A 23,100-nucleotide genomic window follows, 5' to 3' on the forward strand; every position below is an offset into this window, starting at 1 on the left:
AGCTGGTCTCATACAAACTAATGTCGTATCCAGATGACACCATTCCACCGTCAACGCGAAAAGCAGACATACGCAAGGCGTGAGTACTTTCACTCGCATCGGTTTCTGTTCTGCTTTCGCATGGAACAGTCATGAAAAATTGTTTGCGTATGAATGCGTCCGAGCGAAGTAATATTCGCACCCATCTACGCATTCGGCTTGGTGTTCCCGTGATGTAATCCAATAGCATCAGTTTGGCTTGGTGTTCCCGTGATGTAATCCAATAGCATCAGTTTGGCTTGGTGTTCCCGTGATGTAATCCAATAGCATTTGGATCCAAAAATGGTCCAGTCGGTAATTTTTCCGATCATAGAGAACAAACTCATTGCACCACTGATACGCTCAAAATATTTCAAAAATCCAAATATTTGTCGAGTTGTTATCCAATCAATTTTAGATCGGAACCAATGACGGAGAGGTCGAGAGAGAACGCGGTTTTGGTCATAGAATACGTCAACGGCGATCGCTTCATAAGTTTTCCAACCAGTGCTTTAAACAATCTTTGGTTTTTAAATTACAACATACGAATCAACAAATTAGAAGAATAAAAAAAATGATTGTTCTATTGTACATACCTTTCAATTCATCGACAACAGACATGCTTTCATTGCTAGACAACGTATTTCCAGTATCAGAATTCTTTTGTTTTGAGCCTGTTTGTTGTGAAGGAACGTCATTTCGAATGGCTGAATTTTGTGCGATATCGTCTAAAGATTTCTGGATGCAATCACCTGAAAATATACATGAGGGTAAAAAAGTATAGCCGGAAAATTACTTCATTTAATTAAAAAAAGTTAAGATAATTTAATCACAGTTGTTATCAATAACCTATTACAATGCAAATTGATTGGACAAAACACTTCAGTTTGTTTGTACTCATACATTTAGTTTACACACCGTCGGTTTCGTACAGAATCATACACGTTTTGTTTTACTTCTACAACTTTTTCGGACACGTTGCAGAGTTATGCTCACACAAACTGCGTCGTCAATCTAAGGACACACGGGAACTTCCGATCGGACACAATTTTTTCTTCACGCGAATTCTCGGGAAACAAAAACACACTTTTAGGTATAGTCTTTTTCTCTACACAAGCCAAAGGATAACTTCAAAAACACACAGCCCTCGGTTGAGTGCAATTTACGGCTGGAATTTTGCAATCGGCTGACTGCACACAAAAATTTTGAAGATAGCAACGGAAGCGGATCGGTTGAGCCAACACGATGTAATCACCTAAGACAAGACGTGACAACTGGCTTCTTACTCTTCTTTCTGCATTTTCTTCGACCAAGTGCTAGATAACAGGGAAGCGAGATGTGAAGGTTGCCAAATGTTATAAAATTTCGGAAGATTATTTTCCCATGAAAAACATGTGTTCTTCGTATCATGTATTTTCTGAGTTGCATAATTTTTTTTGTATTAATCTTCCGACCGAATATCACATATTTTAAACAATAAGTATTTTCCTGTTATTTTGGTATCCAAAAAATAAAATGTGAAGAGATAAAGAAAACTAGAAAACGTAGATTTGATAGTAGGTGTATGATATGTTGACATATATGAATTAAATTCAAAGTTCATTTTATTTATCAAGAGATTACGGGCCTTACCGTTTACACTTCAAGATGAAAACGGAATGGACGACACGCCATGAAATTTCGTTTTACGAGTTAGAGAAAATGATGGGTTTTCAGGTAGAATGAACACTCTTCAAATAGAAATTATGAATGAAAATTAACTTCTCCGTATCATATTAGTGTTGATTGTGAATGGAAAACTTTGCTTTCTTCATTTGGTAAAATAATCTCGTACAAAAATTGTATCTGAAGATAATTTTATATTATAATGAGTAGTTTTAGTGAGAATATCGCAAAGTGTATAGAAAACAGGTCAAGTTAGGGTAAGAAAGACGTTCTTCAAGTAAATAAATAACGCCAAGTAAAAATTTTCATTCAGGTTTTAACAATTTAAAAGTGCCTTCGGGCCGAGTAGTAAGACTTGTTAAAAGCTTATTTCGTTTCCAGATATCGATACCGTATCTCTGTCATCGCGGATAAACTTCAATTCGTTTTTACCGTGGAGTGTATACGGAAATAAGGCCTTATAATTTAACTTTGATATCGTTCAAATACTAACAGTACTGAAATATTGATAAAATCATACATTCCCAAATAATAACATAGCGTTTATTCAGGTTTTTTTTTCTGTAGGTATGTATGGTTTATTCAAGTTCCAATATGATTTTAAATACTTTTCTGCTGCGTTGGTTGTTATTTGTTATTAGATTATAATTATATTGCTAACTGCTTTACGGTTGGAAAATAATTGAATGCTCTTCTCTGTTAGGTCGCTGCTATTATGCTATGCTAGATGGCAAAATAATCCCGAAAAGATGTAGGGTGGAAATTCCGATGCAATGTTTCCTTCTCTTCGGGAACACCGGACGTAATAGAAACGAAAATATACAAAAAAATCCATTATAGAAATTATCGCTAAATTGAAATGTGAATGCAACAATTATTCAATTTTGAATATATTTGGCAACATATTTATCTTTGTTAATTATTTTACTCATTAGCCAATCAGAAGGCGAGTTGCAAGTGGTCCGAGTTTGACAGAAGTGGTGGTCCGGAATCGGCCCCCTATTGTCATGTCTCGTCTCAGGCTTCGTTTATTGCGATAGTTGCACCGTATTCGTTCGATTAATAATTGATTTCTGTATCGGGGATCACTAGTCACCAATATCTACACAGTAGAATATAAATTGAAGCATTGTTTGTTTACAATGACATAAAGCTGCAAGGTCATCACCTGGTCTTATAGAAGGAGGAAGGAGAATAGAAGGAGTTACAGAGTATTGCTGTACGAATTTTCAAACGCGTTTTTCTCAAAACCATGTTTTTCAATTGGTGGTATCAATATATCAGGATCTACTCGACCGATTTGGCTGATATTTTTTATCAGCATTTAAAAATTAATTATCTAAAGCGTTACATGCCGTTTTGACGTAGAACTACGTCTTTCATTAAGGGTGCCAAATCAGAAAACAGGTCACGTTTTTATGAAATAAAGTTAATGTTAATAACTATTTTTGCCGCGAACAGATTTTGGCGATTTACATACTAAACGAATCGGAAATTCCCTAAGATTTGTTTAATATGCTATACATTGGAATCTCCTAGTTTGTAAATGGTTAAAATTCATGAAAACTTTAAGCGTTTTCATTTTTCCTTACATTTGTTCTGTCCATTTGCGTGCTTTCCAGAACAGAGCTGTCAATAACGAGCATTGAAGGGGAAATCGTAGGATTTAAAGTCTCCGCGAACAGAGGAAAAGAAAAAGATTGAAGGGGAACACTTGCCTAGAGTATAAACAGTGGATCTCGCTGAGGCAAACTTTTATCATTCCACTCCGACCGTCGACAGAGATGGACGTGTTTGGAGCTCCATTCATTACCTGATTTTTAAAAAGCTATTTATTTCTCTTTTCAGATTGTCTACCTGCGATTCATCAACTACCTGTCTGCCCTTGAGGACTACAACAATGGGGAAAACCCGGTCAACCGACCCAGGCATACCACATGGCACCAACAAACGACATCGATCGGACACCGGCAAGGAGCCAATATTAGAAAGAAACCAACTACCGAGAAAGTAAATGTAGAGAAAAAGGTGAAAGTACCACCTTATTTTACAACATCGAGAGATATAGGAACTTTGAGGTCTGAACTGCTGGCGCTGAAATTGCAGCCAGTTTTTAAAATATGCAGCATCGGGATTAAAATCACTAGTCCCAACCTGGAGCAATATAAAATAATTGGATCATACCTGAAATCAAAAAATCATGAGTTTTACACTCACGATACGCCGTCTGAAAAACCATTTAAGGTGGTGTTGCGAGGTCTTCCTGCTATTGAGTTGGAGGATATTAAAAAAGATCTGGAACAATCATACAATATTCAGCCGTTAGCTGTATATTGGATGACTAGGCATAAAACGCCAGACAATGGGTATTCCAATGTTTTGTACCTGATCCACTTCAAGAAAGGATCAGCCAACATAACTCGCATAAGAGAAATCAGTGAGATCTTCAACATCTCGGTACAATGGGACCGATACAAACCTCAACATCGGGATGTAACGCAATGTTCAAATTGCCTTGGTTTCGGACACGGAACAAGAAACTGTCACATGAAAACTCGTTGTGGCAAGTGTGCTGCTGACCACCTAACAAGCACTTGCAGCCTTCCAGAAAAAGAACCTCGCAAATGCGTTAACTGTGGCGAAAGTCACCAAGCCACCAGCCGTAGCTGCACAAAACGTGCGGATTTTAAACGTATCTGGAAGCAAGCTACTGATAAAACACAGAATAGGAAGAAGGTTCCAGAATTTACTGACAAAGAGTTCCCTCCAATGGTTTCTCGCACGATTCCTGTTCTTCCTCCTCTTCCACTTCCTACAGGTCGCCCCCAAACGGCCTCTTCTAGCGAAAAGCCAAAAAAGGAGCAACCGAGCTATAGTAAGGTTGCAGCTATTCCTCTTCTACTGAGGAGCTTTATAGCATGCAAGAACTTGCAACCCTGTTCTTGAACTAGATCGACAGACTAGAAGTTGTCGCAACCAACAGGAACAAGTACAAGTTATGCTACATTTTTATTATAACCATGGATCGGTCATCTCTAAGGCTAATTAATTGGAATGCCTGCTCTCTTAAGAGTAAGCTTATCGAGTTCACTGACTTCCTGGTGACAAACAGCATCGACGTAGCTATCGTTACTGAGACGCATCTTAAACCGAATATTAATATTCGAGTCCCGAATTATCGTCTATTGAGAATGGATCGTGCTGGTTCTGGTGGAGGAGGTGTTGCCTTAGCCATCAGAAATAACATCAGATATCGACTTTTGCCGTGTCTGAAACTCAACATCATCGAAGCTATTGGGGCGGAAATCACAACATCGATTGGGTCTATTATCGTGATTGCGGTCTACTATCCCAAACAGACGTCAATCAGAGATGGCTCAGCGTTGCTTCTTAAAAACGATATCATCAAGCTAACACGAAGGCAGTCGAAATACGTCATCGGCGGGGACATTAATGCTCGACATCAGTCCTGGGGAAACCAAAGGAGGAATCAATATGGAGTGACTCTAAATGATGATCTACAGTGTGGGCGCTACAGGATTCTTAGTCCAGCGACCCCCACTCGCATTTCTCGTTCTGGAGTACATTCCATAATTGATTTCTTCATTACCAACATGGATCGCCACATCGGTTATCCTATTGCCCTTAACGAGTTGAGTTCGGATCACTTACCAGTGATGGTTGAATTGGGAGTGAATGTCGTAGTCAGGAGGCCACAATGTAGACGGGACCATCATCGTGCGAATTGGGTGGAATTCCAGCAGCTTATTGACAACAACATTGATCTCAATCAGCCTCTTGAATCTCCCGAAGATATCGAAGCAACAGTCAGCTCTATTCAAACTGCAGTTATTCAGGCTCGCCAAAACCACATCCCAGAAACGATTCAGGTGAGTGACTGTTCAAATTGATTCCATTACTAAACATTTGATTAGGCTTCGGAACCTCTATCGAAGGCAGTACCAACGTACTGGTATTCGAGAGAGGAAACGACAGTATAATCAGTTAACCAAGGTTATCCAGGCCAGAATGATTGATCTCCGTAACAAAAAATTCGCAAAAGATATTAGTAAACTTCCGAATAACTCCAAGCCTTTTTGGAGGCTCGCTAAAATTCTCAAGACCAAGTCTAATCCTATTCCTCCTGTTCTTCAACCTGACAATTCAGAACGATCGATAACACCTGCCGAAAAGGCTAATGCAATTGGCAACCATTTCGCTAGTTCACACTATCTTGGCCAGAACATTACAAGTCCATTTGAAGCTTCGGCGAATGATACTGTAAGGGCTATTGACAATATCCATTCTGTACCTCAAGAGAGTGAAATCATCTCGACTGCAGAGGTTATCTCGGTTATACGCTCGTTGAAGAATATGAAGGCCCCCGGCTTCGACAGTATATTTAACATTGAGTTGAAACATCTTAGTAACAACTTATATGAAATTATGACTTCTGTCTTCAACAGATGTCTATCACTTGGCTACTTCCCCTCGAGTTGGAAGTTGGCAAAAGTGATCCCGATACTAAAACCCGGAAAAGATCCTTCTTCTTCAAAGAGCTATCGACCAATTAGCCTTCTCCCAGCATTTTCGAAAGTATTCGAAAAAATTATATTAACGCGCATTCTTGCTTTTGCAGATGAGCACAATATATTTTTGGATGAGCAGTTTGGATTCCGAAAAGGTCACTCTACAATTCACCAGCTTCGTAGAGTATACAATATAATCAGACGAAACAAGTCAGTTTCAAAATCATCTGCCATGGCACTTCTTGATGTTGAAAAAGCATTTGATAATGTTTGGCATAATGGTCTCATTTACAAGCTTCAGAACTTTGGTTTTCCTACATACTTGATAAAAATTATAAAAAATTATCTTTCTGATAGAGCGTTCAATGTTTCTATAAACAATATTTCATCAGAGAAATTCATTGTGAATGCAGGTGTTCCTCAAGGATCCATCTTGGGACCAATTCTTTTCAATATCTACACTTCATGCTTGGTTTTAAAGTCTGTGTTAGGGAACATTTTTCGATGAGAACAAAAGTCCCCCTACTTTCATGTATTTGCAATGCCGATTTCCCCAAAGCTGCTTGGTTTTGATGGCTGTGTTAGGGAAACCGTAAATCGGGCCAATCAGAACGATGCAGTTAGGGCGTTTAGATAACGCCTAATATTTTACAGTTATTCAATTGTTTATCTAATGAAAAACAACATTTTGTTAGTTGCGATAGATGCGTAGAAATATTCCCTATCAAGTGATGCAAACATCTCTCCTATCCAGTAAGAAATGTTCGAGCTATAAGCATTCGAAATCTTTCATTTTTTCCTGCATGTTCTGTGTTTAGGTTTTCATTTTACCCTCCATATATTCCGGTTATACGTAGTCCCACGTCAAAACGGCAAATGGTTTTAAAAGTTATAGTTTCTGCAGCAAATTATTTATTGTGCATTCGTCTACATTCGAATTAAAGGTAAAACCTTGTAAAATTATATAGATTTCAATTTATAATTTTTCTCATTGATTTTTAAAGAGGTAAGCGGCCACAGGAGGTTACTCAGCTGGAGGTGCTGGAACCGGGTTTTGTGCCGCTTAAAGATAATTAACTGCCACATCCGCAGCAACCGGCCTGGGAGGAACCATTCGTGCCCGAGGAATGATATTTGGTCTCACTCCGTAAGCATTGTTGATCTGCTGAACGACAATTCTGCGAGCTTTTTCCAACCGATCGGTGTTATTGTTGCGGAAACAGCCGAGTTGATATAGATAGAGCAACACTCCTACGAAAACTACCGTTAAGCATCTTGCCGGAGACGAGTATAGATATACAGGTCGGACTCGATTATATGTGATTCGATTATATACAATTTTGGACTCGATTATATACAGCTTGGAAAAACAAAAATTTTCTAGCTTATTTCAAGAAGGAAAGGAGAGCCTTTCAGCGTTAAGGTGAAGTTTAAGTGGCTATTACATGTGCAGTGGGGTAAAAATCGGGATTTTTTAAGATATTGCTTGAATTTTCACCAGGAATTGTTTAGAACGATATTGCAGCCAAATAATGAAAGATAGAAGTTGGGCGTCAAAGAACGAATTGTAGAGCGGTTAAAGAACTTCAATTTAATTGTTGCAAAACAATGTAGTTCAATTTAAAATTTTAGGATAAAATTAATAATAACACATTAAAAATTATTAACTTTGAAGTTTTTCACTTCCAAAATGTTATTAACATCCACTAATTGAGTTGTTCCACTACTAATCCTGTACTAATTTTTCTCATCTTGCAAATGAAATCATCAAAATTGTCTTCCTTAGCGTACTTTTTAATGTAGAGCCAGTTTGAAGCAACAGAGTCCGAAACAAAAAAAAACTATCTCTTCTCTGTTCTATAACTCTGTCATTGTTGAAATTCGAAAATATGCGTAGGAGTATTTTTTTCATCAAATATAATCGTCTATCACCTCCTAAGACAATCTGGAAAAATTATTTTTTTTCGTGTGAGAAAGGTGTTTTCTGACTTAAAGGGGATGAATCAAAAATCAAATTCCTCTTTTATTTTCAAAAATCGAAAAATACATGTAAAAAAAACAAATAAAAAAAAATTTGACTCGATTATATACAGTGAACAGAAATCAAAAACTGTATATAATCGAGTCCGCGCTGTACCACGGTCATCAGGATTCACACCCGACACAAGCTAAAGAAAATGTCCAACCAGTCACGGTTTTCTTGCTCCTCGACCACAATATTAGGAAACCTTCTAGCCGGGCAGCGCCCGCCTCCGCAACTGTCGCAGGTTGTGCTTTAAGTGTTCCAACAGCGGTAATGGCAGTGGCAGTGCCCGAGGGTACATTTGATGAAGCAGCTGCTGATGGTGAAGTTTCCGCGCCCACTCCAATCGCAGGTGATGATGGCATTGGAGAGCTTGCACTGTTTGGTATCGTGGATTGACTAGATGATCCTTGATTGACAGGTGTTGGCGCTGGTCCGGGATCGCCCCATTCGAAGTTATCGAAGCTGGAATGCTACCGGCTGATGGCATTGGCGAGAGGTATGGGTAGTATGCTAGGTTCGACAAAGTATGTGCGAATATTGGATTTGGAGGGATGTTAGCTGCTGATAGATTTGGCGGAGGGCTCTACATTGGTGAAGCTGTCATTGCAAGTTTGCTGGGGCACTTGGAATCAATGTTGGTGGATTGGTCTGTCCATTAGATATCACATTGATTTGAGTTTGCTGACCTTCATAATGGCGGATCTAATATAATGCTATCTTTTCTTCCCGATGTGCGGAAATGCGAATAGTGCTGTTACATTTAAGAAAGAAACAAATGACAATCTTACATTTTTTTTTTAGAATATCCTCCTCAGATGGACTCTCATTTGCAAATTTTGTTTTTGAATTGATCTTTTTGTACACAAATGCGATAGAGCGCACCAAATCTAAACAGTGCCCTTTAGGAATTTAGTAAATATCATTACCTCCAGAGATGCCAGCAGAAGGTCTTCGTCGAAAATATGAAATGTTGATGTGTATAAATACCTGCCAGCTACCTTTGTAATCGTGAGAATAGTAAAGTGATGTTTGAAAAACTGCAGGGAATTGAGTCAAGACATATAGAAAAGAAATACGATAGCCCTGTAGACTGCAACAGAATAGAGTCTCCGATAAAAATTTAATATCAGTAAAATTGCGAACTTGTCTGCAAATTTGGCATCCTTGCAATGATGATAAACAAATTTCGAAATAATTCGAAGACGAACGGATTGATAAATGTGCTTAATCGAAGTCGAACGGGTTACAAAATGCATTATTTTGCCAATTTCAACCCGTTCGGGATCCGGAATAGAGGTGAATTCCTTAATATTTTCCTTCGTTGATCGTATTGTTGTGAACCTATTCACGTTGGAGAGCATATTCGAACATATTCGTTGGCCGAGGCATTTTGATGTAATGTAATACTTTACTATTTTTGAAAGCATAGGCAGCCGTGGCAGTGTTCCGAGCTCTGCAATACAATTTTCTTACCCAATGTTAAAGTTGCTTAAACTTACATTATACACCCATTAAACGTAAAAATAATAATTGTATTGATATCAATAAAATTTTATTCTATTGATTTTCATGACATGAAACGCTATGACTAAGGAATAACATTTTATTGAGTAGTTTTTATAGCTGTTTCGATGATGTTGTCTGGCATCAGTGTCGAAAAAATAACGAATTTCACCAAACAAACAAAACCATGGTCGAAGATTGGAAAATGAAAATTTAACTTTCAGAGCACTTGCTCGAGTTTTGATGGGAAGTGTGCGAAAACGATCATTTTCTTCACACTGTTTCGCAAAATTATAGATTTTCGGGCGAGTGATGAAGGAGGGACATGAAAGAAATGAGCGCCATTGTGGCTAGCTTCCACTTTAACCTTAATATAGAGAAAACATATTGGAAACGGAAAAAGTAATTTTCTTTTATAATTTTTAGTTTGTGTTTAATTCAACCCAATGCGAATTTTAATTGGACTAACAACACCTACACTATACCATATGTAGAAGCATATGGGAAATCACTTTTTCTAATATTTATTCACTTCTACAATTTTTCTCGCCGCTTAACCAAACGACCCGTTCTCGAGCGGAAAAACAGCTTGATTTTTTATTTATGAAAATTGAAATAAATCGTTTCACATATCAAGTAATTTTCACCACAACACAAAATGTACACTTACACTTGTGATCATTTTTTCACAATACACGATCGGCCATTGATATGAAATTACACGAAGCAACATTTCGGTGGGAGCAAAAGCGCCCCCTATGTATTTGCAATGTTTCTTCTTATTTTCCTTTGTTTACGGAGACTTTAAATCTAACGATTCAATCGTCTCCGATTTTCTTTTCTACTATTTTTATTATTCTAGTTTCAAATGTTCTATATTTTCCTGTAAAGTCCTGTTTCTTTCAAAAATTCAATTAAGTTATTCTCCTGAATGTCATCATGACTCAATATGTCCCTTAGGTTTTTTCCAATATTAATCCTAATTCTAGCATCCTTCGTATGTTGACAATCCAGTAGTAAGTGACTTACAGAGATGGGAGCCTCGTTGCAAGAGCATTGAGGTTTTTCTTTATTTCTTTGAAAAAGATATGTATGAGTGACCTTTGTATGGCCGATTCGAAGACGGGTGAGAAGCCGTCTTTCCTTACTGTTGTTTCTGTCATGCCATGGAAGAGTGGTATTTTTAATTTTTTGAGGAAAAGTTGGTCTGTTGTTTCTCCAGGCTATGTTCCAACTTTGGTGGATCTGCTGTTTTACCCAAAGTTTCGCATCGGAGCGAGGAATGGGTACATTAGGGGGTTCTTGAATTCTGCCCCTACCGGCTAATTTGTCGGCGACAATATTTCCAGGAATTCCGGTATCACCGGGAATCCAACAGAAGGTAATATTTTTATCTGAGGCAGCTTCTTCTATTGCAATGATCCATGGGTGAAGGTTTTTACCTTTTCGAAGAGCCCGGAGACAGCTCGCGGGATCATAAAACAGAACAATAGGAAGAGAATCATGTGTGCATTCTTGGGTAGCGATTAGAAGCGAAAATGCTTCTGCGCTAAAAATAGTGCATTGTGGAGGAAGCGAGAAACTACCAGTATATCGGTTTTCAAAAATACCGCAACCGACACCATCAGTGCTTAGTGTACTTGATGTTCAAACTGGAATTTTGTTACTACGAGGTGATTGAGGCCTTCACTTTTGATGGGAGATCTTCTGCACGAACTTCCTTGAGTAAATCAAGGTTAACATTCGGCGGTTTTACATTCCAATTCCTTTCCATGACCGTCAAATGTACACATATATCGGGAAGATTCTAATTCGTGTGTTCTTTGAATTGGTCCTTTGCCCGAGATATTAATGTAACATCATGGTCACGGTCAGGAATTGAAAGGTAACGAATAGCTCTATTTGTTACAATCTTCGTAACGAGTCGATCAAATGGTAGTTGCCCACTCTCTGCCATAACAGCGAGGGTAGGACTTGTAACGAAGGCACCAATGGCTATCTTTATTGCCTTGTTATATACCGGTTCGATCGTTTTTAGTGGTTTTTCACCACCTCGGCTGAAGATGCTTACTCCATAGAGAATTTTTGGTATTAACCAAGCATTTATTATCCGTAAAAGAGATTTCCTATGTCCCAAAGCTAGATTGCCAGAAATCGCCTTCAATAGATTCAATCTATTGCGGGCATCTTTTTTGACCATCTGAGCATGTGGTTTAAAAATCAGTCTCTTATCAAAAGTTACTCCAAGTATTTTGAGAGTTTTGACTGAGGGAATTTGGGTTTCGAAAATTTTAGGGTTGGAAACTTTGAAGTGAGCTTTGGGATTACATATATGCAGAAGTTTTGATTTTTCGGGGATATATCGAAACCAGCCCCGTTTTGAACAGAATCAATCGCTTTCTGAAGTCTTTTGACGTAGGACTACGTCTTACATTTCTATACCGGGGTGTAAAATCAAAGTTTCGAAAACGAAAGCGTTACGCCGGAGACCGAGATTTTGAGCGTTAATAGCTCCTAAACAACTGAACGAAATGGTATGATAAACACTTCATTCGATAGATAAAATGTCTACGCGTTCTATACTTGTTACTTTCTGATCCAAAAACTTGTTTCAATAGTCTTAAAATTGCTTTCAAAACAGGCTATTGAAATCACCAATCGGTATATAAGCGAGCGCCGCTCGGAAATCCACTTAGTTCTAATTGAACAGCGATTGGAGCATGTTGTCGCTGTTGTGGTGAAGCTCTTCGTTTATCATGAAAGCGCGAATGAACGGTGTCTCTAAGAGCCTGTTTGTGCACCTTAGGCCAGAAGGGAATCCATCAGGAGGAGAGTGATGCCACAAACTGTTCCCCGGGAAGATCTCGAAGCAGCCGCTACAAACACACACACATACACGCACGGAATTCTTTCCGTTTGGATGCCATTCAGCATCGAGAAAGATCCGGAAAATAATCTGCCAGTTCCTCTGGGAATTTAAAAATACATTCATGCGAAAGAGTTTATTTGAATGTTTTCTATCCATGTAACACTGTGACCAAATATGTTTCAATCAAGTGCTATTAACAGATGGTTATCGAGTTAGCATTAACCACTGGTGGGCTTCCAGTATCGAGGAAAATGTGGAAATATCTAATCGTTACTGAAAATAATCTGCCAATTCCTCTGGGAATTTAAAAATACATTCATGTGAAAGAGTTTATTTGAATGTTTTCTATCCATGTAACACTGTGACCAAATACATTTGGTTTTGTGATTTTTCAATCAATCGCAATTAACAGAATAGCTTCTGAAGATTATTCTTCCCCATCAGTAGAATATTTCCGTATCCAATATTGTATGCGCCCGCAATCGATTATTGCTCAGTCGCCGAAAGTTCCGAGCTAAGAGAGTTCATTCCCCTCTAGTTTGCCTTCCAAATTGCCATCGTAAACCATGCCTTCTCTCGATTCAATCACGCACAAAAAGCATACTTAAGCGATATTCTGGTGGTGAGACGCATTCATTTTTCGTGAGGACATCGACAAGACAACATCGTTGCTGAGGGTGCTGGACGGCGAAGGATCGAGATCTGCCCTGAAACGCAGGCAGTTTGTTTGAACCTGTGAGGGAGCACAGAGAAGCCGATCCTTCAGGAGAAGAGAAGGTGACCATCGAAGCAGCCGCTACACACACATATACACGCACGGAATTCTTACCGTTTGGATGCCATTCAGCATCGAGAAAGATCCGGAAAATAATCTGCCAGTTCCTCTGGGAATTTAAAAATACATTCATGTGAAAGAATTTATTTGAATGTTTTCTATCTATGTAACACTGTGACCAAATATGTTTCAATCAAGTGCTATTAACAGATGGTTATCGAGTTAGCATAAACCACTGGTGGGCTTCCAGTATCGAGGAAAATGTGGTAATATCTAATCGTTACTGAAAATAATCTGCCAGTTCCTCTGGGAATTTAAAATTACATTCATGTGAAAGAGTTTATTTTAATGTTTTCTATCCATGTAACACTGTGACCAAATACATTTGGTTTTGTGATTTTTCAATCAATCGCAATTAACAGAATAGCTTCTGAAGATTATTCTTCCCTATCAGTAGAATATTTCCGTATCCAATATTGGATGCATAAAACCTTGTGCATCCAACGTAACACTCTCGTTTTCGAAGTCCCCCAAATATTCATTCATTCAGAATGAATTCAGATTCAAATTCAAACAAATGATCTCTAAATCAACGATAGTCCTACGTCACCCTTGCGGTTATACCATAGATATAACCCACTTCCTGTTTTTCTTGTTGCTGATGCAGTGACGCTAACTGAAACTAGCACAATGTCGCTAGTAGTAGCACAATGTCGCATAGACAAGAATTTTTACATTTTCCGGATTTTTTGCAAAAAGGGACTGCATAATAATTATGAAGAGGGTTGGCGATACAACCGAGCCTTGGGGAATTCCCCTTTCTTGGATTTTCAATGAAGATTTTTTGTTGTTGACTATGACTCTGAGTTCTATTTTCTAGGAAACTTTTCACATAGAAACCTAGTCTTCCACGGATCACCCAGTCGAAGAGACTCTTCAATACTGGATATCTCCATGCTGATCAAATGCTTTACTTAGATAAAGTGATGCCACATCTGCGTGGTGATCTTTCTCAATAACATCATGTACAATAGCCTGTAGATCTTCGAGGTGATCTTCTGTGCATTTTCCCGCACGAAAAGCGAACTGTCTTGGATCGAGCAGCTTATTAGACTCTAAAAAGGTCTTTAGGCGTCGATTTACTATCCTTTCTAGAACTTTTCCAACACAACTCAAAAGAGTCGAAAATTGTATAGAAGATGTTGGTTTTGACTACGTCTTTCATTTCTGTACCGGGGTGTTAGTTCAAAGTTTCTAAAACGAGAGAGTGACGCTGGACTGCAAGGTTTTGAATGTTAATACCTCTTTACCGGCTGGATGGAGTGGTATAATAATCACTTCATCCAAGAGATAAAATGTCAACGAATTATATGATTGTCACTTATCGGTTCAAAAGCTTAAAAATTGCTTTGAAAGCAAGCTATTGAAATCATAACAATCTTGCTCATTGATGATGATTGGTGATCGCAATGTGTTCCCGAACACGGTCACAAAATATAGGCACATGAAGAAACCGTGATTTGTTTTGCTCGCTTGCATGAGTGTTTGGGCATTGAGCTTCGTATTACGGAATGGAGGAGTAGGCATGACAATATGGGGTTGCAGGAGAAATGAACACACTTTTAAAATCAAAATTATGAATGAGAATTAATTTTCCCAAAAAAAAATTAGTACTCTATGTAAATGAAAATCACTTTTGCTTGCAAGTAGTGAAAAAATATCATGCAAAAATTGTGTCTCTAGATAATTTTATATTATAATGTTATGTTCTGGTGAGAATATCTGAAAAATCTGAAAATCGTTTAAATTAGGGTCATAACGACGTACGTCTAATAGGTAAATAACACCAAGAAAAAAATTTCATACAAATTTTAGCAATTTAAAACTGCTTTAAGGGCGACTGATAGAGAATAGCTGGTCTCATACAAACTAATGTCGTATCCAGATGACACCATTCCACCGTCAACGCGAAAAGCAGACATACGCAAGGCGTGAGTACTTTCACTCGCATCGGTTTCTGTTCTGCTTTCGCATGGAACAGTCATGAAAAATTGTTTGCGTATGAATGCGTCCGAGCGAAGTAATATTCGCACCCATCTACGCATTCGGCTTGGTGTTCCCGTGATGTAATCCAATAGCATCAGTTTGGCTTGGTGTTCCCGTGATGTAATCCAATAGCATCAGTTTGGCTTGGTGTTCCCGTGATGTAATCCAATAGCATTTGGATCCAAAAATGGTCCAGTCGGTAATTTTTCCGATCATAGAGAACAAACTCATTGCACCACTGATACGCTCAAAATATTTCAAAAATCCAAATATTTGTCGAGTTGTTATCCAATCAATTTTAGATCGGAACCAATGACGGAGAGGTCGAGAGAGAACGCGGTTTTGGTCATAGAATACGTCAACGGCGATCGCTTCATAAGTTTTCCAACCAGTGCTTTAAACAATCTTTGGTTTTTAAATTACAACATACGAATCAACAAATTAGAAGAATAAAAAAAATGATTGTTCTATTGTACATACCTTTCAATTCATCGACAACAGACATGCTTTCATTGCTAGACAACGTATTTCCAGTATCAGAATTCTTTTGTTTTGAGCCTGTTTGTTGTGAAGGAACGTCATTTCGAATGGCTGAATTTTGTGCGATATCGTCTAAAGATTTCTGGATGCAATCACCTGAAAATATACATGAGGGTAAAAAAGTATAGCCGGAAAATTACTTCATTTAATTAAAAAAAGTTAAGATAATTTAATCACAGTTGTTATCAATAACCTATTACAATGCAAATTGATTGGACAAAACACTTCAGTTTGTTTGTACTCATACATTTAGTTTACACACCGTCGGTTTCGTACAGAATCATACACGTTTTGTTTTACTTCTACAACTTTTTCGGACACGTTGCAGAGTTATGCTCACACAAACTGCGTCGTCAATCTAAGGACACACGGGAACTTCCGATCGGACACAATTTTTTCTTCACGCGAATTCTCGGGAAACAAAAACACACTTTTAGGTATAGTCTTTTTCTCTACACAAGCCAAAGGATAACTTCAAAAACACACAGCCCTCGGTTGAGTGCAATTTACGGCTGGAATTTTGCAATCGGCTGACTGCACACAAAAATTTTGAAGGTAGCAACGGAAGCGGATCGGTTGAGCCAACACGATGTAATCACCTAAGACAAGACGTGACAACTGGCTTCTTACTCTTCTTTCTGCATTTTCTTCGACCAAGTGCTAGATAACAGGGAAGCGAGATGTGAAGGTTGCCAAATGTTATAAAATTTCGGAAGATTATTTTCCCATGAAAAACATGTGTTCTTCGTATCATGTATTTTCTGAGTTGCATAATTTTTTTTGTATTAATCTTCCGACCGAATATCACATATTTTAAACAATAAGTATTTTCCTGTTATTTTGGTATCCAAAAAATAAAATGTGAAGAGATAAAGAAAACTAGAAAACGTAGATTTGATAGTAGGTGTATGATATGTTGACATATATGAATTAAATTCAAAGTTCATTTTATTTATCAAGAGATTACGGGCCTTACCGTTTACACTTCAAGATGAAAACGGAATGGACGACACGCCATGAAATTTCGTTTTACGAGTTAGAGAAAATGATGGGTTTTCAGGTAGAATGAACACTCTTCAAATAGAAATTATGAATGAAAATTAACTTCTCCGTATCATATTAGTGTTGATTGTGAATGGAAAACTTTGCTTTCTTCATTTGGTAAAATAATCTCGTACAAAAATTGTATCTGAAGATAATTTTATATTATAATGAGTAGTTTTAGTGAGAATATCGCAAAGTGTATAGAAAACAGGTCAAGTTAGGGTAAGAAAGACGTTCTTCAAGTAAATAAATAACGCCAAGTAAAAATTTTCATTCAGGTTTTAACAATTTAAAAGTGCCTTCGGGCCGAGTAGTAAGACTTGTTAAAAGCTTATTTCGTTTCCAGATATCGATACCGTATCTCTGTCATCGCGGATAAACTTCAATTCGTTTTTACCGTGGAGTGTATACGGAAATAAGGCCTTATAATTTAACTTTGATATCGTTCAAATACTAACAGTACTGAAATATTGATAAAATCATACATTCCCAAATAATAACATAGCGTTTATTCAGGTTTTTTTTTCTGTAGGTATGTATGGTTTATTCAAGTTCCAATATGATTTTAAATACTTTTCTGCTGCGTTGGTTGTTATTTGTTATTAGATTATAATTATATTGCTAACTGCTTTACGGTTGGAAAATAATTGAATGCTCTTCTCTGTTAGGTCGCTGCTATTATGCTATGCTAGATGGCAAAATAATCCCGAAAAGATGTAGGGTGGAAATTCCGATGCAATGTTTCCTTCTCTTCGGGAACACCGGACGTAATAGAAACGAAAATATACAAAAAAAATCCATTATAGAAATTATCGCTAAATTGAAATGTGAATGCAACAATTATTCAATTTTGAATATATTTGGCAACATATTTATCTTTGTTAATTATTTTACTCATTAGCCAATCAGAAGGCGAGTTGCAAGTGGTCCGAGTTTGACAGAAGTGGTGGTCCGGAATCGGCCCCCTATTGTCATGTCTCGTCTCAGGCTTCGTTTATTGCGATAGTTGCACCGTATTCGTTCGATTAATAATTGATTTCTGTATCGGGGATCACTAGTCACCAATATCTACACAGTAGAATATAAATTGAAGCATTGTTTGTTTACAATGACATAAAGCTGCAAGGTCATCACCTGGTCTTATAGAAGGAGGAAGGAGAATAGAAGGAGTTACAGAGTATTGCTGTACGAATTTTCAAACGCGTTTTTCTCAAAACCATGTTTTTCAATTGGTGGTATCAATATATCAGGATCTACTCGACCGATTTGGCTGATATTTTTTATCAGCATTTAAAAATTAATTATCTAAAGCGTTACATGCCGTTTTGACGTAGAACTACGTCTTTCATTAAGGGTGCCAAATCAGAAAACAGGTCACGTTTTTATGAAATAAAGTTAATGTTAATAACTATTTTTGCCGCGAACAGATTTTGGCGATTTACATACTAAACGAATCGGAAATTCCCTAAGATTTGTTTAATATGCTATACATTGGAATCTCCTAGTTTGTAAATGGTTAAAATTCATGAAAACTTTAAGCGTTTTCATTTTTCCTTACATTTGTTCTGTCCATTTGCGTGCTTTCCAGAACAGAGCTGTCAATAACGAGCATTGAAGGGGAAATCGTAGGATTTAAAGTCTCCGCGAACAGAGGAAAAGAAAAAGATTGAAGGGGAACACTTGCCTAGAGTATAAACAGTGGATCTCGCTGAGGCAAACTTTTATCATTCCACTCCGACCGTCGACAGAGATGGACGTGTTTGGAGCTCCATTCATTACCTGATTTTTAAAAAGCTATTTATTTCTCTTTTCAGATTGTCTACCTGCGATTCATCAACTACCTGTCTGCCCTTGAGGACTACAACAATGGGGAAAACCCGGTCAACCGACCCAGGCATACCACATGGCACCAACAAACGACATCGATCGGACACCGGCAAGGAGCCAATATTAGAAAGAAACCAACTACCGAGAAAGTAAATGTAGAGAAAAAGGTGAAAGTACCACCTTATTTTACAACATCGAGAGATATAGGAACTTTGAGGTCTGAACTGCTGGCGCTGAAATTGCAGCCAGTTTTTAAAATATGCAGCATCGGGATTAAAATCACTAGTCCCAACCTGGAGCAATATAAAATAATTGGATCATACCTGAAATCAAAAAATCATGAGTTTTACACTCACGATACGCCGTCTGAAAAACCATTTAAGGTGGTGTTGCGAGGTCTTCCTGCTATTGAGTTGGAGGATATTAAAAAAGATCTGGAACAATCATACAATATTCAGCCGTTAGCTGTATATTGGATGACTAGGCATAAAACGCCAGACAATGGGTATTCCAATGTTTTGTACCTGATCCACTTCAAGAAAGGATCAGCCAACATAACTCGCATAAGAGAAATCAGTGAGATCTTCAACATCTCGGTACAATGGGACCGATACAAACCTCAACATCGGGATGTAACGCAATGTTCAAATTGCCTTGGTTTCGGACACGGAACAAGAAACTGTCACATGAAAACTCGTTGTGGCAAGTGTGCTGCTGACCACCTAACAAGCACTTGCAGCCTTCCAGAAAAAGAACCTCGCAAATGCGTTAACTGTGGCGAAAGTCACCAAGCCACCAGCCGTAGCTGCACAAAACGTGCGGATTTTAAACGTATCTGGAAGCAAGCTACTGATAAAACACAGAATAGGAAGAAGGTTCCAGAATTTACTGACAAAGAGTTCCCTCCAATGGTTTCTCGCACGATTCCTGTTCTTCCTCCTCTTCCACTTCCTACAGGTCGCCCCCAAACGGCCTCTTCTAGCGAAAAGCCAAAAAAGGAGCAACCGAGCTATAGTAAGGTTGCAGCTATTCCTCTTCTACTGAGGAGCTTTATAGCATGCAAGAACTTGCAACCCTGTTCTTGAACTAGATCGACAGACTAGAAGTTGTCGCAACCAACAGGAACAAGTACAAGTTATGCTACATTTTTATTATAACCATGGATCGGTCATCTCTAAGGCTAATTAATTGGAATGCCTGCTCTCTTAAGAGTAAGCTTATCGAGTTCACTGACTTCCTGGTGACAAACAGCATCGACGTAGCTATCGTTACTGAGACGCATCTTAAACCGAATATTAATATTCGAGTCCCGAATTATCGTCTATTGAGAATGGATCGTGCTGGTTCTGGTGGAGGAGGTGTTGCCTTAGCCATCAGAAATAACATCAGATATCGACTTTTGCCGTGTCTGAAACTCAACATCATCGAAGCTATTGGGGCGGAAATCACAACATCGATTGGGTCTATTATCGTGATTGCGGTCTACTATCCCAAACAGACGTCAATCAGAGATGGCTCAGCGTTGCTTCTTAAAAACGATATCATCAAGCTAACACGAAGGCAGTCGAAATACGTCATCGGCGGGGACATTAATGCTCGACATCAGTCCTGGGGAAACCAAAGGAGGAATCAATATGGAGTGACTCTAAATGATGATCTACAGTGTGGGCGCTACAGGATTCTTAGTCCAGCGACCCCCACTCGCATTTCTCGTTCTGGAGTACATTCCATAATTGATTTCTTCGTTACCAACATGGATCGCCACATCGGTTATCCTATTGCCCTTAACGAGTTGAGTTCGGATCACTTACCAGTGATGGTTGAATTGGGAGTGAATGTCGTAGTCAGGAGGCCACAATGTAGACGGGACCATCATCGTGCGAATTGGGTGGAATTCCAGCAGCTTATTGACAACAACATTGATCTCAATCAGCCTCTTGAATCTCCCGAAGATATCGAAGCAACAGTCAGCTCTATTCAAACTGCAGTTATTCAGGCTCGCCAAAACCACATCCCAGAAACGATTCAGGTGAGTGACTGTTCAAATTGATTCCATTACTAAACATTTGATTAGGCTTCGGAACCTCTATCGAAGGCAGTACCAACGTACTGGTATTCGAGAGAGGAAACGACAGTATAATCAGTTAACCAAGGTTATCCAGGCCAGAATGATTGATCTCCGTAACAAAAAATTCGCAAAAGATATTAGTAAACTTCCGAATAACTCCAAGCCTTTTTGGAGGCTCGCTAAAATTCTCAAGACCAAGTCTAATCCTATTCCTCCTGTTCTTCAACCTGACAATTCAGAACGATCGATAACACCTGCCGAAAAGGCTAATGCAATTGGCAACCATTTCGCTAGTTCACACTATCTTGGCCAGAACATTACAAGTCCATTTGAAGCTTCGGCGAATGATACTGTAAGGGCTATTGACAATATCCATTCTGTACCTCAAGAGAGTGAAATCATCTCGACTGCAGAGGTTATCTCGGTTATACGCTCGTTGAAGAATATGAAGGCCCCCGGCTTCGACAGTATATTTAACATTGAGTTGAAACATCTTAGTAACAACTTATATGAAATTATGACTTCTGTCTTCAACAGATGTCTATCACTTGGCTACTTCCCCTCGAGTTGGAAGTTGGCAAAAGTGATCCCGATACTAAAACCCGGAAAAGATCCTTCTTCTTCAAAGAGCTATCGACCAATTAGCCTTCTCCCAGCATTTTCGAAAGTATTCGAAAAAATTATATTAACGCGCATTCTTGCTTTTGCAGATGAGCACAATATATTTTTGGATGAGCAGTTTGGATTCCGAAAAGGTCACTCTACAATTCACCAGCTTCGTAGAGTATACAATATAATCAGACGAAACAAGTCAGTTTCAAAATCATCTGCCATGGCACTTCTTGATGTTGAAAAAGCATTTGATAATGTTTGGCATAATGGTCTCATTTACAAGCTTCAGAACTTTGGTTTTCCTACATACTTGATAAAAATTATAAAAAATTATCTTTCTGATAGAGCGTTCAATGTTTCTATAAACAATATTTCATCAGAGAAATTCATTGTGAATGCAGGTGTTCCTCAAGGATCCATCTTGGGACCAATTCTTTTCAATATCTACACTTCATGCTTGGTTTTAAAGTCTGTGTTAGGGAACATTTTTCGATGAGAACAAAAGTCCCCCTACTTTCATGTATTTGCAATGCCGATTTCCCCAAAGCTGCTTGGTTTTGATGGCTGTGTTAGGGAAACCGTAAATCGGGCCAATCAGAACGATGCAGTTAGGGCGTTTAGATAACGCCTAATATTTTACAGTTATTCAATTGTTTATCTAATGAAAAACAACATTTTGTTAGTTGCGATAGATGCGTAGAAATATTCCCTATCAAGTGATGCAAACATCTCTCCTATCCAGTAAGAAATGTTCGAGCTATAAGCATTCGAAATCTTTCATTTTTTCCTGCATGTTCTGTGTTTAGGTTTTCATTTTACCCTCCATATATTCCGGTTATACGTAGTCCCACGTCAAAACGGCAAATGGTTTTAAAAGTTATAGTTTCTGCAGCAAATTATTTATTGTGCATTCGTCTACATTCGAATTAAAGGTAAAACCTTGTAAAATTATATAGATTTCAATTTATAATTTTTCTCATTGATTTTTAAAGAGGTAAGCGGCCACAGGAGGTTACTCAGCTGGAGGTGCTGGAACCGGGTTTTGTGCCGCTTAAAGATAATTAACTGCCACATCCGCAGCAACCGGCCTGGGAGGAACCATTCGTGCCCGAGGAATGATATTTGGTCTCACTCCGTAAGCATTGTTGATCTGCTGAACGACAATTCTGCGAGCTTTTTCCAACCGATCGGTGTTATTGTTGCGGAAACAGCCGAGTTGATATAGATAGAGCAACACTCCTACGAAAACTACCGTTAAGCATCTTGCCGGAGACGAGTATAGATATACAGGTCGGACTCGATTATATGTGATTCGATTATATACAATTTTGGACTCGATTATATACAGCTTGGAAAAACAAAAATTTTCTAGCTTATTTCAAGAAGGAAAGGAGAGCCTTTCAGCGTTAAGGTGAAGTTTAAGTGGCTATTACATGTGCAGTGGGGTAAAAATCGGGATTTTTTAAGATATTGCTTGAATTTTCACCAGGAATTGTTTAGAACGATATTGCAGCCAAATAATGAAAGATAGAAGTTGGGCGTCAAAGAACGAATTGTAGAGCGGTTAAAGAACTTCAA

General features: G+C 38.4%; 1 protein-coding gene across 1 annotated transcript in view; it reads right to left on the minus strand.

The window, feature by feature from the left end:
- LOC129781445 (uncharacterized) overlaps positions 1-23,100 on the minus strand; it is a 324,032-nt gene that overhangs the window by 97,851 nt on the left and 203,081 nt on the right. Inside the window, exons 16-17 of the mRNA XM_055789175.1 lie at positions 15,912-16,067; positions 615-770 (exon numbers count right to left, since the gene is read on the minus strand). Coding sequence (XP_055645150.1) covers positions 615-770; positions 15,912-16,067 — 312 coding nt within the window. The remainder of the gene's footprint in view (positions 1-614; positions 771-15,911; positions 16,068-23,100) is intronic.

The sequence above is a fragment of the Toxorhynchites rutilus genome, unplaced genomic scaffold, assembly GCF_029784135.1.
Source record: "Toxorhynchites rutilus septentrionalis strain SRP unplaced genomic scaffold, ASM2978413v1 HiC_scaffold_10, whole genome shotgun sequence".
NCBI classification, from domain to species: Eukaryota; Metazoa; Arthropoda; class Insecta; order Diptera; family Culicidae; genus Toxorhynchites; species Toxorhynchites rutilus.